Source organism: Microcaecilia unicolor, chromosome 4 (genome assembly GCF_901765095.1).
Source record: "Microcaecilia unicolor chromosome 4, aMicUni1.1, whole genome shotgun sequence".
Classification (NCBI taxonomy): Eukaryota; Metazoa; Chordata; class Amphibia; order Gymnophiona; family Siphonopidae; genus Microcaecilia; species Microcaecilia unicolor.
Window position 1 is genome coordinate 63118669 of NC_044034.1, and position 24321 is coordinate 63142989.

General features: G+C 47.3%; 1 protein-coding gene across 1 annotated transcript in view; it reads right to left on the minus strand.

Annotated features, from left to right (window-relative positions):
• The window catches only part of PSPC1 (paraspeckle component 1), a 243843-nt gene that overhangs the window by 198515 nt on the left and 21007 nt on the right, over nucleotides 1-24321 (minus strand). Inside the window, exon 3 of the mRNA XM_030200285.1 lies at nucleotides 10062-10157. Within this exon, the coding sequence (XP_030056145.1) occupies nucleotides 10062-10157 (96 nt within the window). The remainder of the gene's footprint in view (nucleotides 1-10061; nucleotides 10158-24321) is intronic.

Here is a 24321-nt window from a genome sequence, read left to right on the forward strand (position 1 = left end):
CGGACGCATATGAGTTTTATGCATTGAGTTGTGGTTACTTTTGTTTCATTTTTATTTTAAAATTTTTGAAATTGTGATTAAGCCTGTTTAGTTCTGATTTTTCTTTTAATGTTTTGATACATTTTGTTGTACCCTGATGTAGGTGGAGGAACGAATCCTCACTGGATGTGGTTCCCCCCCCCCCCCCCCCCCCCCCAAAAAAAATAAATAAATAAATGTGTGTATGCCATACTCTTTCCGTTTTCTCTTTCAGTCCGAACTGTACTTAATGGTTCTGCTATTGCAGTAACACTGCCTCTGTCTTTCCTGCTAAACTAAGAGAGTGCTTTAAAGAAACTATATGGTGAAATTCAGTCATGCCTGTTAATGTCCTTTCCTTTGGTCAGGCTGTTTCATCCATAACAAGTGGGTGTTCTCTCTTCCTGCCAGCAGATGGAAGTAGAGAAACTTATCTTTTCCAGACACATCACTTGTATAAGGAGGGCTGCACTGGAACAATTCATTATTTCTCTACAAAGGCAAGTTGTTCAAGCTAGTGCTCCTGGTCCTGACTTTGCTCCCAGCAGAGTAGGCAGATGCAACAGCTGGTCAAGCATAACAAACAGCTCCTGAGTGCCTGTAACCACAAATCATACCTCACTGAGTGCAGCTACTCCACTGCACTATCACTATCACTGAGGAAAACAAGATTTCTTTCATTCGGTGACCCGCTCCAGTATATAAGTTTGGTATTCTTTGGAAATCTCGGTACACCCCTACTAAAAGCAGAGAAAGGTCCAAAATATCACATCAATGCCTCATCTAACCACTACAACATTTATTTTAATCAACCAATACAGGAAACTGAATGAACACCACATGAGAGAGAAGCAACAAAAACAAAAAAAAAAAAAAAAAAAAAAGAGTCCCACAAACCAAATTATTCCACAGCAGGTTGCAGACTGGTGTAATAGACCTAAAGGAAAACAGGTATGACTAAATTTCACCTTCCTTAGCATCCAGCTACATCAGTCTGCACAAGTGGGATATATCCAAAAAGAACCTTACTGGGTGGCATAACACCTGGTCATTGCTCAGCAGATGTTATCCTTTGAAACCATTCCGACTTTGGCCCAGAACGTCGTCAGAACACGAGTGGAGATCACACACAGAACCAAGGGAACATGCTTGCCTCCGCAAATAAAGGTGGCCTTAATAATCATCTTTATTCAGCATGAAACAGAAGCCTTTGATGCCAATTGGCCCTTCCATGGACCATGGAGAAGGCACAAATGTTCATGAAAGATCACCTTCAGAGAGTAAAGATGGAACTGTACGAATAGACACAGAGTCCTCCAAAAATGAGAGATAAGGGTCCTGGCAGGACAGAGCCTGAAGCACCCATCATCAAGACCACATACTTGAGCACCACTCTCAGTGGCTCAAATAGAACACCCACAAGTACATGGAGCACCAGATTCAAGTACCAAGCGGGAAAGGAAGGTCAGACAGGGGAGGGGACAGTTAGATGGGCATTCCTCTTTAGAAAACACCACCAGGGAAAAACCCAAAGCCTTAAGAGAGCCACTGGTGAAGGCTTTTAGTACCCTTAAAGCATCTTTTCCTATTAAGCTGCAACTTATTGGAATACGTTAACTCTGCTCATTAAGCAATTGGAAAATTATAGCTTATTTAGAAAGATGTTGAAAACCTTGCTGTTTTTTATTACCATCTGAATTGAATGTTACTGCAGTCTGTTTGAATTCTGAAATAATTTGTTGTGTATTATATGTACACATATTTTCTTGAAGAATGCATCAATATCTCAATTATAACCCACAAATAATCACTAGCTGAACCTTCATAGAATTAAGTGCGGAGAGTCCAGCGAAACCCCCCCAGAGGTGAACAGGACTGTTCCACAAGTCCAGACTTGGCAGACAGAGAACACTCAAATTCTTATGAAACCAGGATCCACTTGGATAAGAGAGCTGGCTGCAGAAATCACATGTCCACTTTTACCCAAGGCACCACCTCCAGAATCATCGGCATGGAGTCAAAGAGTTGAAGGTAATCCCAGAGTTGAAGGTAATCCCAAACCCTGAGAGTTGGCAGCTCACACAGCCTGCATTTCTGCACCTGTAGTTTGCTACCCTTTCACTTGAGCCATGTTGAAATTAACTCCCAGATATTCCAGGACTTAGGTAGGAAGCAGATGACTCTTCAAACAATTCAACACGAAGTCCAGGCCCTCAAGAAGGGAGATGACCTGAAGTGACCACCCTGACCTCCGAATGGACCCAAATTAGCCAACTGTCCAGATAGGGTTGCACCCAGAAGTCAAGGTCAGGACAAAACGAGGCAACCACCACTAAAAGCATTTCCATATCAAAGTGCTAGACTGAGACAAGTATTCACTCCCTTTAGATCAAGACGACAAAATAAGCCTCTTCTTTCAGAAAATAAAATAAAGGAGAAACTAGTTCTTACCTGCTAATTTGCTTTCATTTAGTCCCCTCAGACAGGCCCAGAATGTGACTGATGGGTTATGCATGCCTTCAAGCAGGTGGAGACTGAGAACTGTGACTCTAGAGAGAGCCAATAAGAGCTCTTGCCAGCTAGAGAAAGATCCAGTATTATCGTAATAAAGCAGAAGGAAAACAGCAGAAATACTGTTTGTGCATCCACGAGCCTGAGAAGCCACTGGCACTTCACTAACATAAAGCACATGCCTCATACTGAAAGTGCACATAGGTCATGCCACTCTATGCAGAGCAATTCTTTTCTTCTTTTTTTTTTTTTTTTGTTAACAACATTTCAACAGCAAATGTACAATACAGCTCCAAGAGAAAAAAAAACTGTCAGAATAGCAGCACAAAACGCAGGATAAGCTGAGGGAGGGATCTGGGCCAGTCCGGAGGGACTAAAGAAAAGCAAACTAGCAGGCAAGAACTAATTTCTCATTCCTTAGCATCCCTCCGGACTGGCCCAGAACGTGACTGATGGGAAGTAACAAAGAAGTATGATCATCAGAGGGATCCAAGTAACCCCACGTAAGAACCTTTGTACATCCAAACTATAATGCTTTGAAAAAGAATGTAAAGACCAAGTTGCCACCTTACAAATGTCCAAAGGTGGCACCAGAAAACACTCTACACATGATGCCGCCTGTCCTCTAGTAGAGTGTCCCTATACCCCCTCAGGCATAGGCTTTCCTGACAGAAGATAAGCAGAAGCTATCCTTTCTTTAAGCCAACTAGAAATAGTAGGCTTAGAAGCCATGAATGTTTGCGCAAACCCTCAATCTGCCCTACGAAAATCCTCCGAAAGACTTCAAATAATGCTTCAGAACTCTCCTGACATCAAGACACTTCAAGCGACGCTGATTCTCTAATCCTAAAGAACAGGCAAAACCACCAACTGAGACAAGTGAAACCAAGACAAGAACTTAGGAAGAAAGGAAGGAAGGGAAAATTAGGTTCTTACCTTGGCAATTTCTTTCCTTTAGTCATAGCAGATGAAGCCATTACGTATGGGTTGTGTCCATCAACCAGCAGGGGGAGATAGCACTCAACTTTTCACAGTGCCTCATGGCCAGCCAGCTCCACTGCCTCTTCAGTATGGCAAACCGCAATGGGAATAACATGAACTTTCCTCACAGCGAACGATGGCCCCTTAACAAGGGTATGAACTCAAAAAGGAGAGAATGAACACATCCTCCTGGAGGGAATAAACTCGTCCTCCTTATTGTATAACTGGAGGGGATACACGCAACCTCCTGGAGGGAATAAACTCATCCTCCAAAACAAACTGGAGGGAATGGACTCATCCTCCTATAAGTGAACATGAATCCTGAAGACCGTTTTCCAACTTTCTCCCAAGGAAGGAACTTCAGGAAACAAGAACAGAACCCGAAACAGATTCACAGCATACAGACAATCATACAGGGAGGGCTCATGGCTTCATCTGCTATGCCTAAAGGAAAGAAAATTACCAAGGTAAGAACCTAATTTTCCCTTCCTCGTCATCAAGCAGATGAAGCCATTACGTATGGGATGTAACAAAGCAATCCCTATATAGGGTGGGAACAGGTCACACCACGCGCTAGCACTTGTACTCCAAAACGCGCATCCCTCCTAGCAGCCACATCCAGCCTGTAATGTCGGGCAAAAGAGAGCTTAGAAGCCCATGTTGCTGCACTGCATATCTCTTGACGAGAGAGTGCTCCAGTTTTGGCCCAAGAGGAAGAAATCGCTCTGGTAGAATGCGCCTTAAAGGCTACAGGCGGAGACCGGCCGGCAAGCAGATAAGCTGAAAAGATAGTTTCTTTGAGCCAGCGTGCAATAGTGGCTTTAGATGCTGGAAACCCTCTGCGAGGACCTGATAGCAAAACAAACAGATGATCATAGATCCTGAAAGAGATAGTAACTCGCAAATACTGCAGCAGAGTCCTGCGCACATCCAACACGTGCAACTGCCCAAAAGATTCTGGAAACTCCTCATTATCAAAGGAGGGCAAGAAAATAGGTTGGTTTAGGTGAAACACTGAAACCACCTTAGGCATGAAGGAAGGCAGGGTCCGAACAGTGACCCTGGACTCTGAGAATTGTAGAAATGGGTCTCTACAGGACAGCGCCTGGAGCTCTGACACCCGTCTCACTGAAGTAATGGCCACAAGAAAAACGGTCTTTAGTGTCAAATCTTTCTCCGATGCTCGCCGAAGCGGCTCAAAAGGAGAAGCCTGCAGGACCTTCAAAACTAGCCCCAGGCTCCAAGCTGGACAGGGTGCTCGCACGGAAGGCCGGAGCCGAAGCACCCCACTAAGAAACCGTGCCACATCTGGATGACCAGCTAAAGACACGCCTTCAACCTTACCACGAAGGGAGGCCAACGCTGCCACTTGCACCCGCAGGGAATTATAGGCCAAGCCTATAATTACACCATCCTGCAAAAAGTCCAGAATCGGCGAGACAGGAGTCCGCATGGGTGTGATCGCTTTTGAAACACACCAAGACTCAAACTGGCGCCAAATCCTGGCATAAGCCACGGAAGTGGAACGCTTGCAGGCTTGCAGGAGAGTGGAAATGACTGTGTTTGAATAACCTTTGTCCCTCAATTGCGCCCTCTCAATCGCCATGCCATAAGACCAAAGCAGCAGGCGTCCTCCATGGCTACCGGGCCCTGTGACAACAGGTTCGGTACCAGAGGTAAAGGAAGGGGAGCCTCCACTAGCATCTGTAGGAGGTCCGCATACCAAGGCCTCCTGGGCCAATCCGGGGCGATGAGGACCACTTCTCCTGGGTGCAACCGAATCCACAGGAGCACGCGCCCTATCAAGGGCCACGGAGGGAACGCATATAGTAGGCCCGGAGGCCAGGACTGAGTCAAGGCATCCAACCCTGCCGAGCGAGGATCTCTCCATTTGCTGAAGCAGCACGGGACTTTCGCATTTGAACTTGTCGCCGTAACATCCACCACGGGCTTGCCCCATTTGGCACATACCTGCAGGAATACTTCGTCTGCTAGTTCCCATTCTGCTGGATCGATCTGATGCCTGCTTAGATAATCGGCTTGCACATTGCTCTGACCTGCAATGTGAGCTGCCGACAGAAACTGAAGATGCAGCTCGGCCCAGTGGCAAATCTGTTCGGCCTGCGCAGCCAGTGCTCTGCACTGAGTGCCGCCTTGTCGATTTATGTAGGCCACTGCTGTCGTGTTGTCCGACATCACTCTGACAGCCAATCCTTCCAGGGTCACTTGAAAGGCCAGAAGCGCCTGAAAACACCGCTTTCAACTCCAGGCGGTTGATGGACCACTCCGACTCCTCGGATGTCCATAGACCCTGGGCATGCTTCCCCTTGCAATGTGCGCCCCAGCCCTTCAGGCTGGCATCTGTCACCACTAGACACCAATCAGGGAGCGCCAGCGGCATTCCTCGCCGCAGCATGCTGTCTGAGAGCCACCACTCCATGCTGAGTCGGGCCGCAGGGAGCCAAGAAAGTCTGAATTGATAATCCAGAGAAACTGGAGACCATCTTTGAAGTAGGGAATACTGTAGAGGTCTCAGGTGCGCTCTCGCCCAGGGCACCACTTCCAATGTGGCTGTCATCGATCCCAGCAGCTGGACAATGTCCCAAGCTCGCAGGCGGGGCATCCTCAGGAGCAGACGGACCTGATTCTGAAGCTTGCACCGCCTTAGCTCGGGTAGGTATACATAGCTCGAGTCTGTGTCGAACCTGGCCCCCAAATATTCTAGAGATTGCGAGGGGATCAGGTGACTTTTGGCCATATTGACGACTCAGCCTAGAGATTGAAGTACTGAGACCACTCTGGCTGTAGCTTGATAGCTCTCTGTTACAGAGTCTGCTCTGATGAGCCAGTCGTCTAGGTACAGGTGAACCCCGATACCTTCTCGCCTGAGCAAAGCAGCTACTACCACCATTACCTTCGAAAAGGTTCGGGGAGCTGTGGCGAGGCCAAAAGGCAAGGCCCGGAACTGGAAATCTTTTCCCAACACCGCAAACCTCAGAAACTTCTGGAGCGGGGGCCAAATTGGTATGTGTAAGTAAGCTTCTTTCAGGTCCACAGACGTGAGAAATTCTGGCTGTACCGCAGCAATGACGGAGCACAGGGTTTCCATGTGAAAATGCCGCACTCTCAGGGACTTGTTTAATTCTTTTAAGTCCAGAATAGGGCGAAAAAACCCTCCTTTTCGCGGCACCACAAAGTAGATGGAGTAGCGGCCGCAGCCGTGTTCGGCGGGAGGTACCGGGGACACGGCCCCTATCTGAATCAGACCTTGCAAAGTCTCCTCTACCGCCGCCCGTTTGGTGGCAGAACCGCATCGGGACTCTACAAACACGTCTCTTACAGGGGCGTCGAATTCTATTCTGTAACCGTCTCTGATCAGGTCCAAGACCCACTGATCTGAGGAAATGTTGGCCCACTCCTCGGCAAAGAGGGAAAGACGTCCTCCGATGACAGGACTCGAGGAGAAGGCCGGCGCACCATCATTGAGAGGGTCGCCCCGGAACTCCAGGCCTTGAGCCACTGGCTGTGGAACGTTTGTCCGAGCGAACAGAGTTCCTCTGCTGAAAACGGGCACGAGAAGTGAACCCAGCAGAACGCCCCAGGCAGTACCTTCGAGCTTCACGGAAGCGAAGTCTGTAAGAGGAGTGGACCGTCGCACCCTTAGAGGAAGGTCTAGGCCTATCTTCGAGCAAGCGCTGGGGTTTAGGCTCACCCAGGCCCTTCACAATTTTCTCCAACTCCTCACCAAACAGGAGAAGGCCTTGAAAGGGCAACTTCACCAACCTTTGCTTAGAGGCCATGTCCGCTGCCCAATGCCGTAGCCAAAGAAGACGGCGAGCCGCCACTGCTACTGCCATGTGTTTAGCCGAAGTTCTGACAATATTATAAAGGGCGTCAGCAAGAAAGGACCAGGCCGACTCCATCCGCGGAGCCACATCTGAAAAGGGCTCCGCTCCATCACCGGGCTGTTCCACTGCCTGTTGCAACCAAGCCAGGCAGGCTCTAGCAGCATAACAGCTGCATGCAGACGCCCGAATAGTGAGACCTGCAATTTCAAATGACTGTTTAAGTGCTGATTCCAGTCTACGGTCTTGAATATCCTTCAGGGGCAACACCTCCGTCAACAGGGAGGGTAGTTCTCTTTGTCACAGCTGTGACTAGGGCATCCACTTTAGGCATTGCAAAGTGAGCCATATGCTCCTCACTCAGAGGGTATAATTGCCCCATAGCCCTGGAAACTTTCAAAGGTCCCTCGGGGTCAGCCCACTGAGCGGAAATAAGCTCTTGGATGGAGTCATGCAAAGGAAAGGCTCGAGCAGGCTTTTTGGTACTAGCCATCCTAGGATTCACAGAGGAGGCCGTGCCACTGTCAGGCTCTTCAATAGAAAGGACCTGTAGGGCATCTGAAATAAGCGCTGGCAGCTCATCACTGCAGCAGGAACAGCTTTCAAACGCTAGCATCACCCATACTAAAGCACGGTACCCCCATGCCGAAAAGAAAGGCAGGGACTCACCGAACAGCAGATGTCTCCGGAGAAGAAACAGAGTCCCACCGACGCAGCAGTCTGCTACCTAACCGGTACACAGACTGAAAACACTGCCCTAAGACAGGGAAACCCTGTACTGCCCGGTCCTGTCAGAAATCTTCTGTTTCTTCTGGGGGTTTTTTTGTTTATTTTTTTAAACATGGAATGAAGGCAAAGGAGCTCTCAAAGTCAGCACCATCAGCCAGACACCCCTAAACTCAACTGGTCCACAGGACTCCGGAGTATCCCCAACAGACACATCCAGGAGCTGCTGAAGAGCCATCCACCACCAGCTGGAAATAGAGATGTATTGAGGTGAAGGAGGAGCTGGCTGTCTGATATCACTGCCTTCAGTTTGTAATCTCTATCTCCACCTGCTGGACACAACCCACCAGTTCTTGGATTCATCTGCTGCATATGCTAAGGAAACTGGTTTTAAACAAACACTTTGGATATTTGATATTTGAATTGTAATAAATAAAGCGCTGTGAAATAATCACTAAACAAACATTGGTAGTTACTTGGAGTATATGAGCATTGATGTATGTAACTACATTGAATACTGATTCAAGTTATATGTGCATATTTATTAGGGATATCCTGAAAATACAACTGGCTGGTGGTCCCCCACGACACATTTGAGAACCACTGCCCTAGGGATTACGCTCTATGGATGGAGGGGGGCCAAATAATCCACTGCCCTAGAGGATTACACCCTGTGGATGTAGGGACCAAATAATCCAATTTCCTGTCCTACCCCAAAGCTTTCTATTTGCTGGTAGTGTGTTGGGAAAAATATTCATGGGTCATGGTCCGAGAAACACCCTCATTCTGCTACCTATAATTAGGACAGGAGCAATGACCTGTCCGAAACAATGAGGCCAATATGATGTTTATCATGTTAAGAATAACTACTGCTATTTAGGTAAGGCTATGCATGTCTGAACATTTCATGGAATGCCAGCAGCACTGTTTCACTACTACTACTACTATTTAGCATTTCTATAGCGCTACAAGGCATACGCAGTGCTGCACAAACATAGAAGAAAGACAGTCCCTGCTCAAAGAGCTTACAATCTAATAGACAAAAAATAAATAAAGTAAGCAAATCAAATCAATTAATGTGAACGGGAAGGAAGAGAGGAGGGTAGGTGGAAGCGAGTGGTTACGAGTCAAAAGCACTGTTAAAGGTGGGCTTTCAGTCTAGATTTAAAGGTGGCCAAGGATGGGGCAAGACGTAGGGGCTCAGGAAGTTTATTCCAGGCGTAGGGTGCAGCGAGACAGAAGGCGCGAAGTCTGGAGTTGGCAGTAGTGGAGAAGGGAACAGATAAGAAGGATTTATCCATGGAGCGGAGTGCACGGGAATGGGTGTAGGGAAGGACGAGTGTGGAGAGATACTGGGGAGCAGCAGAATGAGTAAATTTATAGGTTAGTAGAAGAAGTTTGAACAGGATGCGAAAACGGATAGGGAGCCAGTGAAGGCTCTTGAGGAGAGGGGTAGTATGAGTAAAGCGACCCTGGCGGAAGATGAGATGGGCAGCAGAGTTTTGAACCGACTGGAGAGGGGAGAGATGACTAAGTGGGAGGCCAGCAAAAAGCAGATTGCAGTAGTCTAAACGAGAGGTGACAAGGGTGTGGATGAGGGTTTTGGTAGAGTGCTCGGAAAGAAAGGGGCGGATTTACGGATGTTGTAAAGAAAGAAACGACAGATTTGTTTACATTGAGGCAGCAGAAATCAAAGCCATAAGCAGTGCATATGAGGCTATCACAAACAAAGCATGTGCTAACTGACAAACAAGCAAAACACTGGTATTTCACTATTACATTTTTCAGTTAATGGCTAAAGCAAAGACAGCTAGGAGCACTAAACAAGGTTATCAACACAAAACTTTATGTGCACCATTAGTATAAAAATAATGACCTGGTATGCACTTATTCCCTGCCCAAGTTCTACATGCTACCAGTTTTTTCAATTATCAAAGAGTCAACAGAATGAAATACAAATGTATAGCAAAGCAAACATACTTATGGTATTGTTGCGTCTTCTGCATGAGTTTTTCAGGTAGCCCATCCTCATCATCAAATTGCTCCGTTGGCTCAAGAACAACTGGACGAGGAGTTCTGGGGGGATAAAAAAAAGTGTAATAAGATGACCCGGGTTAGACAAGAAAAGTGAAGATACTTACCTGTAGCAGGTATTCTCCGAGGGACAGCAGGTTCATATTCTCACAAGTGGGTGACACCAAACCGCATCGCCCAGTCCAGCATCTTGCCAAAGCTAAAATAGAACTTTGTGGAGCGCAAGCCACGCTCCAACACTCATGTGTGAGTGCCTTCCCGCCCCTCGAGCAACACAGTCTCAGTTTAACACTAAAACAAAAAATTAAGTAAAAATAACAAGGAGACAACTCCAAGGGGCAGTGAGAGATTGTGAGAATATGAAGCCTTCACTTTCTCCAAGGCCAAGCAGGCTTCAATCTTCTCACAAGTGGGGGAATCCCTAGCATCCAGACGCACCCAAAACAAGGCGAAATTAGTTCTTACCTACTAATTTGCTTTCCTTTAGTCCCTCCGGACAAGCCCAGAATGTGACTGATGGGTTGTGCACACCTTCCAGCAGGTGGAGAATGAGAACTCTGACTCTAGGGAGAGGCAATCAGAGCCCCTGCCAGCTAGAGGCAGATCCAGTGTTATTGTAACAAAGCAGAAGAAAAGAGCAGAAAAAGAAAAGAGCAGAAATACCTTCGGTGCAATCAGTGAGCCTGAGCAGCCATAGGCACTACGCTAACAGCACTTGCCTCTTATTTAATGTGCCCATTGAATATGCAAATATGTGTAGATCACACTATCCTTTTTTTTTTCCCCCCTTCTTAATAACAATACAACCGCAAACTTACAAACAGTTCAAATAAAAACCACGCTTTCAGAAGAAGAGTAAACAGACAGGATAATCCGAGGGAGGATCTGAGCCAGTCCAGAGGGTCTAAAGGAAAGCAAATCAGAAGCTAAAAACTAATTTCTTCTTCCTTAGCTTCCCTCTGGACTGGCCCAGAATGTGACTGATCAGAAGTAACAAAGCAGTACGGTCACGGAAGGGAACCAAGTAAACCAGTGTGAGAACCTTCATACCAAAAACTGCATCCTGACAACTCTGTACATCCAATCTGTAATGTTTTCAAAAGGAATGTAAACAAGACCAAGTTGCCGCCTTAAAAATTTCTAAAGGACGGTACAGAAAACGCAACGCCCATGATGCCACCTGTCCTCTGGTAGCGTGCACCTTTACCCCCTCATGTATAGGTTTTTTCCCCACGAGAACATAAGCAGAAGCTATTATCTCCTTAACCCATCGAGATATAGTAGGTTTAGAAGCCGCAAACCCTTTAAGCAAGAAGCTGCAAACCCTTTATGCAAATCACCAAATACTGCCATAAGAGTCAAATCCTTTAAAGTACAGGAAGTCAAAGGCTCAAACAGAGACTTTGCGAGATCTGAGAGAACCAAATTAAAATCCCACAGGAAAATGTGCGACTGGGAAGGGAGGACATATGAGGTTCACTCCACGTAAAAACCAAGTAACATCTCTGAACGGGTAGCTAGAGCCTTCCCCTGAACAAAGCCCTGAAACAGGATAAGGCAGCAATTTGTACTTTAAGCGAGGCCAGTGCCAGATCTTTGTCACAACCTCACCATAAAAATTCCAAAATCTGCACCACTGACACACGATAGGGAGAGATGTTCAATCAGCACACCACGCTTCAAAAATCCTTCAAGTTCTGATATGAGACACAGACCGACACCTTGACCAAAGCATCGTGGCAACCATGCTTGCAAGTAACCTCTCTGTTAGCCACGCCCGCTCAGGAGCCAAGCCGTAACACACAATCGAGCCGGGTCTGGATGAGACATCAGGCCCTGCACCAGGAGACCTAGAGAGTCTCCTGAAACCTGAGAGGAGAGCTGACTAGAAGGAACCAAAGATCGGCGTACCAAGGCCTGGATTACTTGGCCCCTGTGCGTCTCGATCTTTCTGAAGTAGACACCATATAAGAGGCCATGGGGGAAATGAATAAAGAAGACCTGCCGGCAAGGCTGAAGAAGCGCACTTACTCCCTGCGCTTTGAGATCCTTTCAGTGACTGAAGCAAAGTGGCAGTTTCGCACTGAGAGGCGGAAGCAAAAAGATCTATTATCGCAAGTCCCCAGCACTCTACCACTGCTTGAAACACCACCTCACTGAGAGCCCACTCTCTGGGATACAGAGTGTTTTGACTGAGACAGTCTGTCTGAACATTCTCTGCACCAGTTACGTGAGCCGCCGATAGAGCGACCAGATGTAATTCCGCCCCAGTTCATGAGCTGCACTATTTCCTGTTCCAACTGACGACTCCCCGTCCCTCCTTGCTGATTGATACAGGCCCAAGACCTTGTACACACTGCCCTTCACAATGAGCTCCCCAGCCCTTGAGGCTGGCATCTGTCATGACTACTATCCATCACAGCAGATCCAGAGGTATTCCCTTGGATAGGTCGACTTAAAGCCACCAACAGAGACTGCGTCACACCTGTGCTGAGAATCCCCTCTGCGGCAACCACCTTAAAACCAGTGACTTTTGCAGAGGTCTCAAGTGTGCTCTTGCCCAAAGTACTGCCTCTATCATTGCCACCATGGATCCCAACACCTGAACATAATCCTTTGCACATGGTACCGGGGTCTACAACAACAGTCGAATCTGAGAATGCAACTTGAGGATTTAGGACGGGGGAAGAAGAACCCGACCCTGCTGAGCGTTGAAGCACACCCCCAGATAATGCAGTGACTGGCAAGGCTGCAAACAACTTTTCCACGAATTGACTAACAAAACCAAGGGATTGCAAGAAGCTGACCGCTCGGGCCGTGACTTGTACACTCTCCTGATACAACTTTGTTCTGATCAGCCAATTGCCCAGGTAATGATGAACGAGGATTCCCTCTGCTCTGATTGTCGCTGCCACTACCACCATAACCTTGGTAAATGTGCAAGGGCCAGTCGCCAGACCGAACGGCAGCGCCCAAAACTGATAATGCATGCCCAACACTGCAAAGAGCAGAAAACATTGATGTGTGGTCCAAGTAGGAATCGCAAATAGGCCTCTGTTAGATCTAACACAGTCAAAAACTCTCTGGCCCAAACAGCCAATATGACCAACCCGAACAGTCTCCATATGAAAAGTAGACACTGAGCGACTTTATGGACCGCTTTGAGATCTAGGATCGGTCTGAACGACCCCATTTCTTTAAAACAACAAATTAATACGACCCCCTTACTTGAACTCTGAAGAGGGAAACTGGACAATTTCCTGAAGATTGAGAAGCCTTTTGCAGCATATCCCTGACCACCATCACCCTTGAGGCAAGAAACACCTTCTCGAATAACCTCTAGAAACCCACTGATCTCAGGTAATCTGGTTCCACTTCCAATAAAAAAAAAAAAAGCACTAAATGAGCTCCAACAGGAATCAGAGGCTGGGTCTGAAAACCTTCACTGTATAGGATGAGTAGAAGATGGAAAAGAGAAACTGCTTCTCTACCCTCTCATCGATTTCCACAAAAAAAAAAAAAAAAGATTCCTCTGAAAAAACTGGGACCGCAGGACCGGAAACACTCTACCTGGTCTAAAGCATTGAAAATCATGGCTTTGACCTTGGCTCGAGAAGATACCGCGTCCAAACACTCCAGGCCTATCCTCAGGCAGTACCTTAGTATAAGCTCATCGCCAATCAAGAGAGAACCCCTAAGGGGAAACCTACTGAGCTTAGACTTAGAAGCCACATCCACCTGACCAACCCCATAGCCAAAAGAGACCTACGTGCACCTACACTTAAAGCCATAGCAGAGGCTCTCAACAAATCATACTAAGCGTCCGCCAAAAGCTGAACCTCTCTCAATCTTAGCCACTTCAGGATCTATAAAACAGACAGATCATCCGAAGATCTATCCAGGACCTTCTCAAACCAACGAAAGAAAGCTATAGATACCAAGCAACTGCAAATAGACACCCTGAGCTCCCAGAGACATCAAAACTACTCTTTAACAAAGACTCTATATGATGATCCTGACCATCCTTGAGAGCCGTTGCCTCAGTCTACAGGAACCATATTCCTTTTAGTAACTGTGGAGATGACAGCAAGCACAACCGGCGACTTCAGAAGAGATTTGTCAGAGTCCGGAACCGGACGAATCAGACTTAGTGGGATGAAGAAAGGAATCTGGCACATCCCACTGTGCCTGAATAATGTCCCTATTATCCTGGTGCATAGGAAAAGTCTACCTGGCCTTCGAACACCCTTCACGAGGAGGTCAAATGTTCAACCCTCTACAGCAGGGGATTCCTGTTGCTCAAAACGCAAAGTAGTTGAAACCATAGATCCTGTAAATCCTCCTTGTGAAATATTCTCACCACCGAAGGGTCCTCCCCTGGGAGAAGAGCCTCTGCACCATATCCATCTGAACAAAAATCAGCAGCAACCTGTCTTCACTGAAAAATTCTGGCTCCAAGAGAGGGCAAAATTCTGGTCTGGATCAGAATGTCCTCCTCCAGATTCCAGAACTGCCTAGGTCGCTTATCAGCGACCAAATTACCTTCCACAGGCTTTCTGAAAGGGGCTTGGGGGGGGGGGGGGTAGGGGTTGATTTTTATAGAAGGAAGGCCTTACACATTTGCACGATGGATTCAGGAGGAAAACTCCCTTCTGACCCCGCAGGCAAAACAGGACTCCTTGTAGGCTGCAAAGCTGGAATAACGGGCATAAAAGCAGGCTGGTTTGCTGAACCAGACGAACAAGACAAGATGGCAGCGCTTCCCACCAAGACCAACGCCGACTGCTTGTCTCTACCAATACCCAAATCTGAACCCCTCCCCCCCATGTCGGCACCGATGAAATTCAAGGAGCTGCACCTGCCTCTGGTGAGATCTCTACAGCGTTGCAATATTTGCTTCCTCCCAGACCCTGCCGCTGACACAGCACAGTGGCGGAACTTCTATGCCAAGACGCCGAGTGTAACCGGCGCAGCTTAGTTTGGGAGGTTTTTGTTGTTTTGGTTTTTTTTTTGTTTTTTTTTTTAACTGCTGCGGCGCTAAGAAACAGCTGAACGCGCGTATTTATGTAGGGGGGGGGGGGGCTTAAGCGGCTGCCTCTCCTACCTACACAACTCTTCTACCGAAGAGACTGAAGCAAATATAATTATTAGCAATGCACCATTGTGACATTAGGGAGGACATGTAGGGAGCGACACAGCCAGCCAAGTGTTGCATCCCTGAGGCTGCTAAAGACCCCCACAGGCCTCAGTCTCTAAGAACAGGCAAATACCTCTGATGCACAGAAGAGATAAAACGTTTAAGACAAACCTTTGTTAATCTTCAACCCTAGGATATACAGGATAGAAAAAAGAGAACTAGAAACAAACAGGAATGAGACTGAAGGGCTCACCACCTTCCACCTGCTGAAGCCCTAGAATACTGGATCTGTCTTTAGCTGGCAGGGGCTCTATTGGCTCTCCCTAGAGTCAGAGGTCTCAGGCTCACCTGCTGGAAGGTGTGCACAATCAATCAGTCACATTCTGAACTGGTCCAGAGGGATGCTAAAGAACAAACACTGGTCAACTGGGCCTTGCAAAGGCGAGGACATAATCAGATTGTATATAGTTTCAGGTTAATCTGTTAGAGGGTGCAGCCTGGAAAAGAATAAAACAGGCCTAGGAAGATGTAGTTGGATTCTTGGCCTCAAACAAATTCTGCAACACTGACTACTCAAACCAACCTGTCGCATTGGGTATCCTGCTCAAGGCAGTAGTGTGATATGAATGTGTGGACTGAAGACCACATCGCAGCCTTGCAAATTTTTTCAATGGAGGCTGATCTCAAGTGGGCTACCGACGCAGCCATGACTGACATGAGCCGTGACATCACCCTACAAAGCCAGCCCAGTCTGGGCATGTGCAGAAAATGCAATCTGCCAGCCAAATTCAAATCGTGTGTTTCCCGATGGTGACACCCATCTTGTTGGGAAAGAAAAAAAAAAAAGCTGGGCGGACTGTCTATGGGGCCTTGTCTGCTCCATGCAGTAGGCCAATGCTCTCTTGTAATCCAAGGTGTGCAAACCTGCTTTTGCCAGGATGGGCATGAGGTCGGGGAAAGAATGCTGGGAAGACAAATCGACTGGTTCAGATAGAACTCCGACACCACCTTCGGCAGGAACTTCGGGTGTATGCGGAGGACTACTCTGTTATGATGAAACTTTATATAAGGTACATCCACTACTAAGGCCTGAAGCTCACTGACCCTACAAGCTGAAGTAACAGCCACCAAGAAAATGACCTTCCAGGTCAAGTACTTCAGATGGCAGGAATTCAGTGGCTCAAAAGGAACTTTCATCAGCTGGGTGAGAACAACTTTGAGATCCCATGACACTGGTGGAGGTCTGACAGGGGGGCTTTGACAACATTAAACTTCTCATAAAGCAAACTTAAAGACTGTCTAGAGATGGGTCTTACCTTCTACATGCCGTTAAGCACTATATTACACTAAGGTGAACCCTTATGGAGTGGGTCTTGAGATCAGACTCTGATAAGTGTAGAAGGTATTCAAGCAGGGTTTGTATAAGGCAAGTGAGGCCTTGCTCTCACACCAGGCTGCAAGCCTCCTTCATTTAAAAGAGTAACACCTCTTAATAGAATCTTTCCTGGAAGCCAGCAAGACCTGGGAGACACCCCCCGAAAGATCCAAGGAAATGAATTCTAGGTTCTCAACATCCAAGCTGTGAGAGCCAGAGACCAGAGGTTGGGATGTAGAAGTGACCCCTCATTCTGTGTGATGAGGTCAGAAAACACTCAAATCTCCATGGTTCTTCGGATAATTCCAGAAGAGGGAATCGTATCTGCCGCAGACAGTACGGCACAATCAGAATCACGGTTTTCGTGTTTTTGCTCAAGTTTCAACAAAGTCTTTCCCACTAGAAGTATCGGAGGATATGCATACAGAAGACCTGTCCCCCAATCGAGGAGGAAGGCATCTGATGCTAGTCTGTCATGGGCCTGACGCCTGGAACAGAACTGCAGGACCTTGTGGTTGATCTGAGTGGCTCGGAAGATCTTGTGCGCTATGCCCATATTGAGAGACCACTCGTGCAGTTGCATTATCCTGCTCAGCCTGTCGGTCAGGATGTTTGTGCCCACCAGATAAGTGGCTTGAAGGAACATGCCATGTTAGCGAGCCCAATACCACATCCGGACGGCCCTCCTTACACAGAAGGCATGATCCGGTGCCCCCCTGCTTGTTGGGTAATACATTTGAATGAGAACAATTTGACAAGACAGCCAATCCCTGAAAGCTTTTAGAGCATTCCAGATCACTCAAAGCTCCAGGAGGTTGATCTGAAGATTTGTTTCCTGGGAGGACCAAGCTCGAGTGTGAAGCTCATCTACATGAGCTCTCTATCCCAGGAGATGTGAATCCATCGTCAGCAATTTTTGTGGCTGAGAATTTGGAATGGAAGTCCCAGAGTCAAATTGGATTGAACTGTCCACCACTGAAGACAGCAAACAAGCTCTGGGGATGCTTGAATGACATCTTGTAGACTCCCCGTGGCTTGATAACACAAAGCTAAGGTCCACTGAGTTGATCTCATGTGAAGATGTGTCATGGGTGTAACGTACACTGTGGAAGCCATGTGGCCCAGCAATCTCAACATCTGTTGAACTGCAACCTGCTGAGAGGCACGAACCTCGGATGCTAGCAAGACAAGATTGTCCGCTCTCATCTCCAAGAGGTAGGCTCGAACCCTGTGTGTGTCGAGGAGGGCTTCTATGAACTCCAATTGCTGGACAGGATGTAGATGGGACTTGGGGTGGTTTAAAACGAACCCTAGACTTTAGGACGGGATGTAGAATGAGAGAGTTAACTGTTTCTAGTTTGTTACGAACATTATTCTGTTAATGGTATCTGATGCATTTCTGGTTAGGAGAGGTGCGGATACCCCGGTAGGCTTCAAAATACAGAGGGAAAGGGAGGGGGATAAGTCAATGGTAAACATCTGTGGACTGACTTTATTATGCAGCCTTTACATTGTACATAATTGCACTTCTATTTCTTGGACACTCATACTGTAATAAGTGTTTTCAATGTACAGTTATGAAGAAAAAAATGTTGAAACATAAACGAACCCTAGTAGCTAGCACCCGAATAGCCATCCGCATGGACTCCCGAGCACCGTCCTCAGAGGTTCTCTTCACAAGCCAAATGTTGAGATACGGAAACACATGGACTTCCAGTCTCCATAGCAATGCTGCAACTAACACTAGACATTTAATGAAGACACTTGGAGCTGACGTGAGGCCAAAAATGATGTGTTCCCAGCTGAAATCGAAGATACTTTCAGTTGGCTGGAAGTATCGAGATGAGAGTATATGCGTCCTTTAAGTCCAGAGAGCATAGCAATCGTTTTTCTGAATCAATGGGAGAATGGTGCACAGGAAAACCATCCTGAACTTTTCTTGGACTAGAAATTTGCTCAGGGCCCTTAACTCTGGGATGAGACGCATCCCTCCCCCCCCCCCCCCCCCCCCCGTTTTCTTTTGCAGAAGGAAGTACTTGGACTAGAATCCCTGCTCTTCTTCCCATGGTGGAACGGGTTCAACCGCATGGGCCTTTAGAAGGGCGGAGAGTTCCTCTGCAAGTATCTGCCTGTGCTTAGAGCTGAATGAATGAGCTCTCGGTGGGCAATTTGGAAGTTTGAGATGCCAACTGAGGTCATATCTGAGATGGACTATTTGAAGAACCCACTGGTTGGAGATTATAAGTGGTCACCTTTGATGAAAAAATTTTAACCTCCCCCGACCAGCAAATTGTCCAGGATGGACATTTTAATGCAGCTATACTCTGCTGGAGCCAGTCAAAGCTCATCCCTTGCTTTGACTGGGGAACAGCAGGGGCCTTAGGCGCACGCTATTGACGTGAAAGAGCGCACCGGGGATGAGCCCGAGTAGGCCAATGAGCTGGAGTGTACCATCGCCCAGAATAGTAGTAGAGACCACTCCTTGGCTAGCCATAAACCCTCCTAGATGAGGAGATGGATGCAGAAGGCGCCCGAAGGGAGAAATACTGGGTATCGGTATGTTTTTTGGTCAGCAACCTCCTCAACCTTCTCTCCAAAAAGGGTATCCCCTGGCAAGGGACATTCACCACCCTCTGTTAAACAGAAGTCTCCAAGTCCGAAACACGGAGCCATGAGAGTCTGTGCATTGCTTAATTGAGCGGAGATCCTACATGCCACATCAAAAGTCCTTAAGTGCCCTGGCCAAGACTTGACACACCTTCTGCTGCTTGACCAACTGCGAAAAGTCTTGCCTGCTCTGGAGGGGAGCGCATCCACCAAGTCCAACAGCTGTCGGACCGAGTTTCGCAGTAGGCGCTCATGAGAGCTGGGTAGGATTGTATATAGGAGAAGCATTTGAAGCCTGTACATTTTCCTCCTATAAGTATCCAGGTTCTAGCTTCTCGCCTGGGAGCCGCTGAGGCATAGTCCTGTAGTATTCCTCCCTGACTCTTCTGAGAGAAAGACTCCACCACCATAGAATGTTAGGTACCTGGGCCTAACAAAACCAGGTCACTGTGGATCCGATACTGGGTGTCAATCTTCTTGGGCACGACAGGAAACGACAGAGGGGACTCACAGTTCCTGACAAGGACTTCCTTGAGTACCTCGTGGAGAGGGGCAGTCACAGACTCCTTAGGAGATGTGTAGTCCATGGCCTTGAGCATCTTAGCCCTGCGCTCATCCTCCACTGCCAAAGGAAATGGTATGGCATCAGCCATTTCCTTAATAAAAGATGGAAAAGAAAGGCTCTCCGGCAGAGACCATTTCCTTTCAGGTGGAGGAGAAAGCTCAGAAGGGATCCCATAAGACTCATCTGAGGAAAAGTATCTGGGATCTTCCTCTGAATACCCTAAGCACTCCTCCTCGGTGTCGGACAGGATCTCCCTTTGGGACTGCCAAGGCCGAACCTGCCTCGATGCAGAGGACCCGTGCCCTTGAGAGCAGAATTGAGAAGCCGACTCCTATCTCAACTCCAGCAAAGCTTCCTCCACCGACATCAAGGGGGTACAGGCTTTGGGTGGCAGTCATCACCAGGGCTGCAATGGTAGGCGCAATTATCCCCGATACTGATGTACACCACTGCATAAGGCCATCCAGCAGCTCTGGAAGCAAAGCCCAGATATGCTCATCGAGGGCCAACACCAGGAAAAGCTGGCGTGCCAGTTGAGGCGCAGGTTGAAGAACTGCTGGGGGTCGATGCAGGAGCAGGATCTAGGCTGCTTAGAGGACAGGTGCATAGGCACCTCCTGTATGGCGGGAGAGCGATCCTCCCAGTACTGATGCTTCTCGGGTGCCGAATCTTTCAAAATCCCAGAGCTCCCAATGGTGAGGATGACGATGACAATGCTTCTTGGCCTTCACCCTAAGAGTCGTCATCAACGCTCCTCTAGGTCAGGTTGGTGATGGAGCCTGCACAGCAGGATGCCTCAAGACAGGTGGAGACCCACTCGACGCCTCACTGCTCCCAGTGTATAAGGGTCTCTTACTGATGCTCCCGAGCGATGCTCGATGTTGATGCTGAGGCTCCGACCTCAAAGGACTGGATTTTGCTCCAAAAATCTCTCACTGAGCCTCTCGGGAAACTGGGTCCTCTTCATGCGGAGACAGAGAACACAGTTAGCAGGGCTATAGTCAGGCCAAGACACTGCAAGACACCAAGAACGTGTGTGTCTTTTCTCAAGATAGTCTGATTGCCACCTGGTACAGAGCTTGAAGCTGCTGGGAGTCTTTGTGGACAGGACGGGGAAACCTCATCAGCCAAAATTAAACAACTCGATTGTGCCCTACAAATGGAGGGAAAGGCTCTCAAAAAAGAAAGGGAAAGAAACCTAACAACAGCCCAATGACGACTGAAAAAAAAAAAAAGAAGAAAACAAACCCGGGCAAAATAAACTAAAGAAATTAAAGGACGAGTTGGAAAAAAAGGCCCAAATAAAGGAAGCAGAAGAAAAAACGAAAAAACATTTGCCTAAAGGCACTTGAAAAGCTCTCAAGGAACAGGCAAGTGAAGAGGTGTCAAAAAAAAGCACACCTTCTCGTGCGGAAAAGAGAACTGAGGAGACCGCGTTCGCACGACAGGCAGGAAAGGCACTCATACATGAGTGATGAGCGCGGCTTGTGCTCCACAAAGCACTATTTTTAGCTTTGGCAAAATGCCGGGCCAGGCAACATAGATTCGCATCACCCCTTGTGAGAAGATTGAAGCATGTTGTCCTCAGAGAAACACTTTTAGACACAATGAGCATATATATTCAAACATTTTAGAGTACACCAAATTCTCTGGCTACTTCAGATAGAGTTGAAATATATGCTTCCAAGCAGCTTTTTTGGTGGGGTTTTAAATTGATACTTCAAAAAAGGAGGTCTAATACAATGTGCAGTGTATTCAGTGCTGAGTAGAAGGCCTAGCAACATGGAAGTCAAAAAATGCATGTATTCTGAGCTTCAAGGATTCCATAGGACAGATAGCCAGTCTCAGACCAAATGGCTGTCACTCCCACCAAAATCATTGGACTATGGGTCCCAATACTTCCAGGCAGGGAGCCTCAGACCAAATCTGGACAGCCTTCCCCTCCCCAATGGGGCCATTTCTAAAGTCAAAAATGGTCTGTTGAAGGAGATGCACAAGGAGGCAGCAGTTGCACTCAGTTCCCAGCTCCTGCAGGTTCTGCACCAGCCAGTCAGCATTCCAGGCCATGTGGCCAGCGCATGTAGACTTGCCCATCTATGTGGGCCATTTGCGGCCCAGGCCGCCATCCCCCTGCTGTCCAGGTGTGCCTTTTTTTTTTTTTTTAATGAAATTAGTTTTATTCCCTGAACAAGAGAATACAGCTCACTCAGACAAAGAAAAAATGAATTTCATTTTGCCTGGGAGCTGTAAGAGAGCCCAGGGGGTAAACAGCCATAGTGCATGGGCAGTGAGGGGATGACAGGGACTTGCACCCCTTCAGGAAGGGCCCCACGGGGCCAACTCAAATGCCATGCCTAGCAGTTGCTATCCAGCAATGACTAAAGCCAACAGAACTGTGCTCCATGCTCAAACCAGGTCTGGTCCATGGATCTAGTAACCTGGGAGCAGCCCGTTAGTCTCAACCAAGCTGCGAAGTAAAGGCCTGCATTGCTGGGAACTAGACCAGGGACCAAGAGCACCAGCCTGAATAACAAACTGTTTGCAGGGAAGTAGAGAAATATTGTTTCCCAATGAGCACAGCAGCGTACACCAATGATATCACTGGAAATGATCAGTTTCTTCACTTCTATCTGCTGGCAAGAAAAGAACACCCCCTTGTTTAGAATGGTACAGCTCAACCTACAAAAATTTTCCTTAATGGCCATTCCCATAATTATCTTTAATCTCTGGCAAGGCAGGACCTGGAACTGAACCAGAACTAAAAAAAAAAAAAAAAAAAAAAGGGGGGGGGGGATTTCTTATCTGCATACAGACATGGGTTTGAAGACTCTCTAATACAGTACAGGAGGGGCATCAGAGCCAAAACGTTTGTGCTTGGCTGCTAATTCCTTTGTCTCTCAAGGGAGCTACTACCAATGTTAAAAAAAATGCAGCACTGTAATGATAGGGGAAAGGGAAATTAAACTTGATATACCACCTTTCTGTGGTTTTTGCAACTCCATTCAAAGCGGTTTACGTAGTATATATACCGTAGCTACTTGTTTGTATCTGGGGCAATGGAGGGTTAAGTGACTTGCCCTGAGTCACAAGGAGCTGCAATAGGAATTGAACCCAATTCCCCAGGATTAAATTCCGCTGCACTAACCACTAAGGTTAGTGGGAAGAAAATGTTTAATCTTGAGTTTATTTTATTTATTTATATTTTGCTCACACCTTTTTCAGTAGTAGCTCAAGGTGACTTACATTCAGGTACACTGGGTATTTTGTTGTATGTCTAACCCGGACAAAACATAATATATGTAAGCTTGCTTTGTATCACCGAAAAGCAGCGTATCAAAGCCATAATACATATCCCTCATTTGTAAACCTAAATACATATTTATGAGTAACAAAAAATTGTATCCTACCTGATAGTTCTCTTTCCTTTAATCATAGAAGATCAAGCCAGAGACTTGTGAGTTGTGACCATCTATCAGCAGGTGGAGATAGAGTGCGCTGAACTAAGGGTCTCATAAGACAGAATGTTCCTTGGTCAGTCAATATTTCTCATAACAAAGATGAAGAAAACAGAACTATAACTTTTATCCTTCTCCACAGGGAAGTGTGTTAAACCAAGAACTGCAAACACGTAAACCGACAACAGTCCATCTAAAATGTAAAAATGCAGCAACACGGTCCAACAGAGAAAACTAACTGATAGGAATAGCAAGAAAAAACGGGGTAGGCCTCTGGATTCATCTGCTGCACCTAAAGGAAGAAAAATCATCAGGCAAGACAATTTTTCATTAGTGTCAGCAGCAGATGAATCCAGAGACTTGTGGGATGTAGCAAAGCAGTCCTTAAGTAGAGTGGGAACCTTAAGCCCAGAAGTCTGCTGAGAGTATCTCTGACATCACCGGCCTTGATGTGAGAACGGCAAAGAGATTCTAGGAAGGCATCCGACAAAGGATGAGCAAACGCTAATGTGTACACTTCTCGAATAACCTCTAATACCCACTGGTCCAAAGTAATCTGGGCCCACCTCTCTCGAAATTGTGCCGAGCACCCACTTCAACTAGAGGCTGGGCCCGCAAACCTTCATTGTTGAGGACGGGAAGAGGAGGATAAGGAACCCCCCTGCCTCTCACCACCCCCCCCCCCCCCCACGACCTCCTCAAAAGGCCTGAGTCCTTTGGAGAAATCTGAAGCGCTGCCCCTGAAAAACTCTGCCTGGCCGAAAACGACGAAAATCACAGCTCCTACCACGACCAGAGAAATTGCCATGACCAGACCCTCTAGGACGATCCTCCGGCAACCTTGGAACTTTAGCCTCAACCAGGCTATGCACCAGCTTGTCTAATTCTTCTCCAAACAGAAGAACCCCTAAAGGGGTTACTAAGCTTGAACTTAGAAGCCGCTTCTGCCGACCATTCACACAGCCAAAGCGTACGACGGGCCGCAACAGAGAGGGCCATAGACTTAGAAGAAGCCCGAACCAAATCATAAAGAGCATCTGCCAAAAAAGCTGAACCCATTTCCAGCT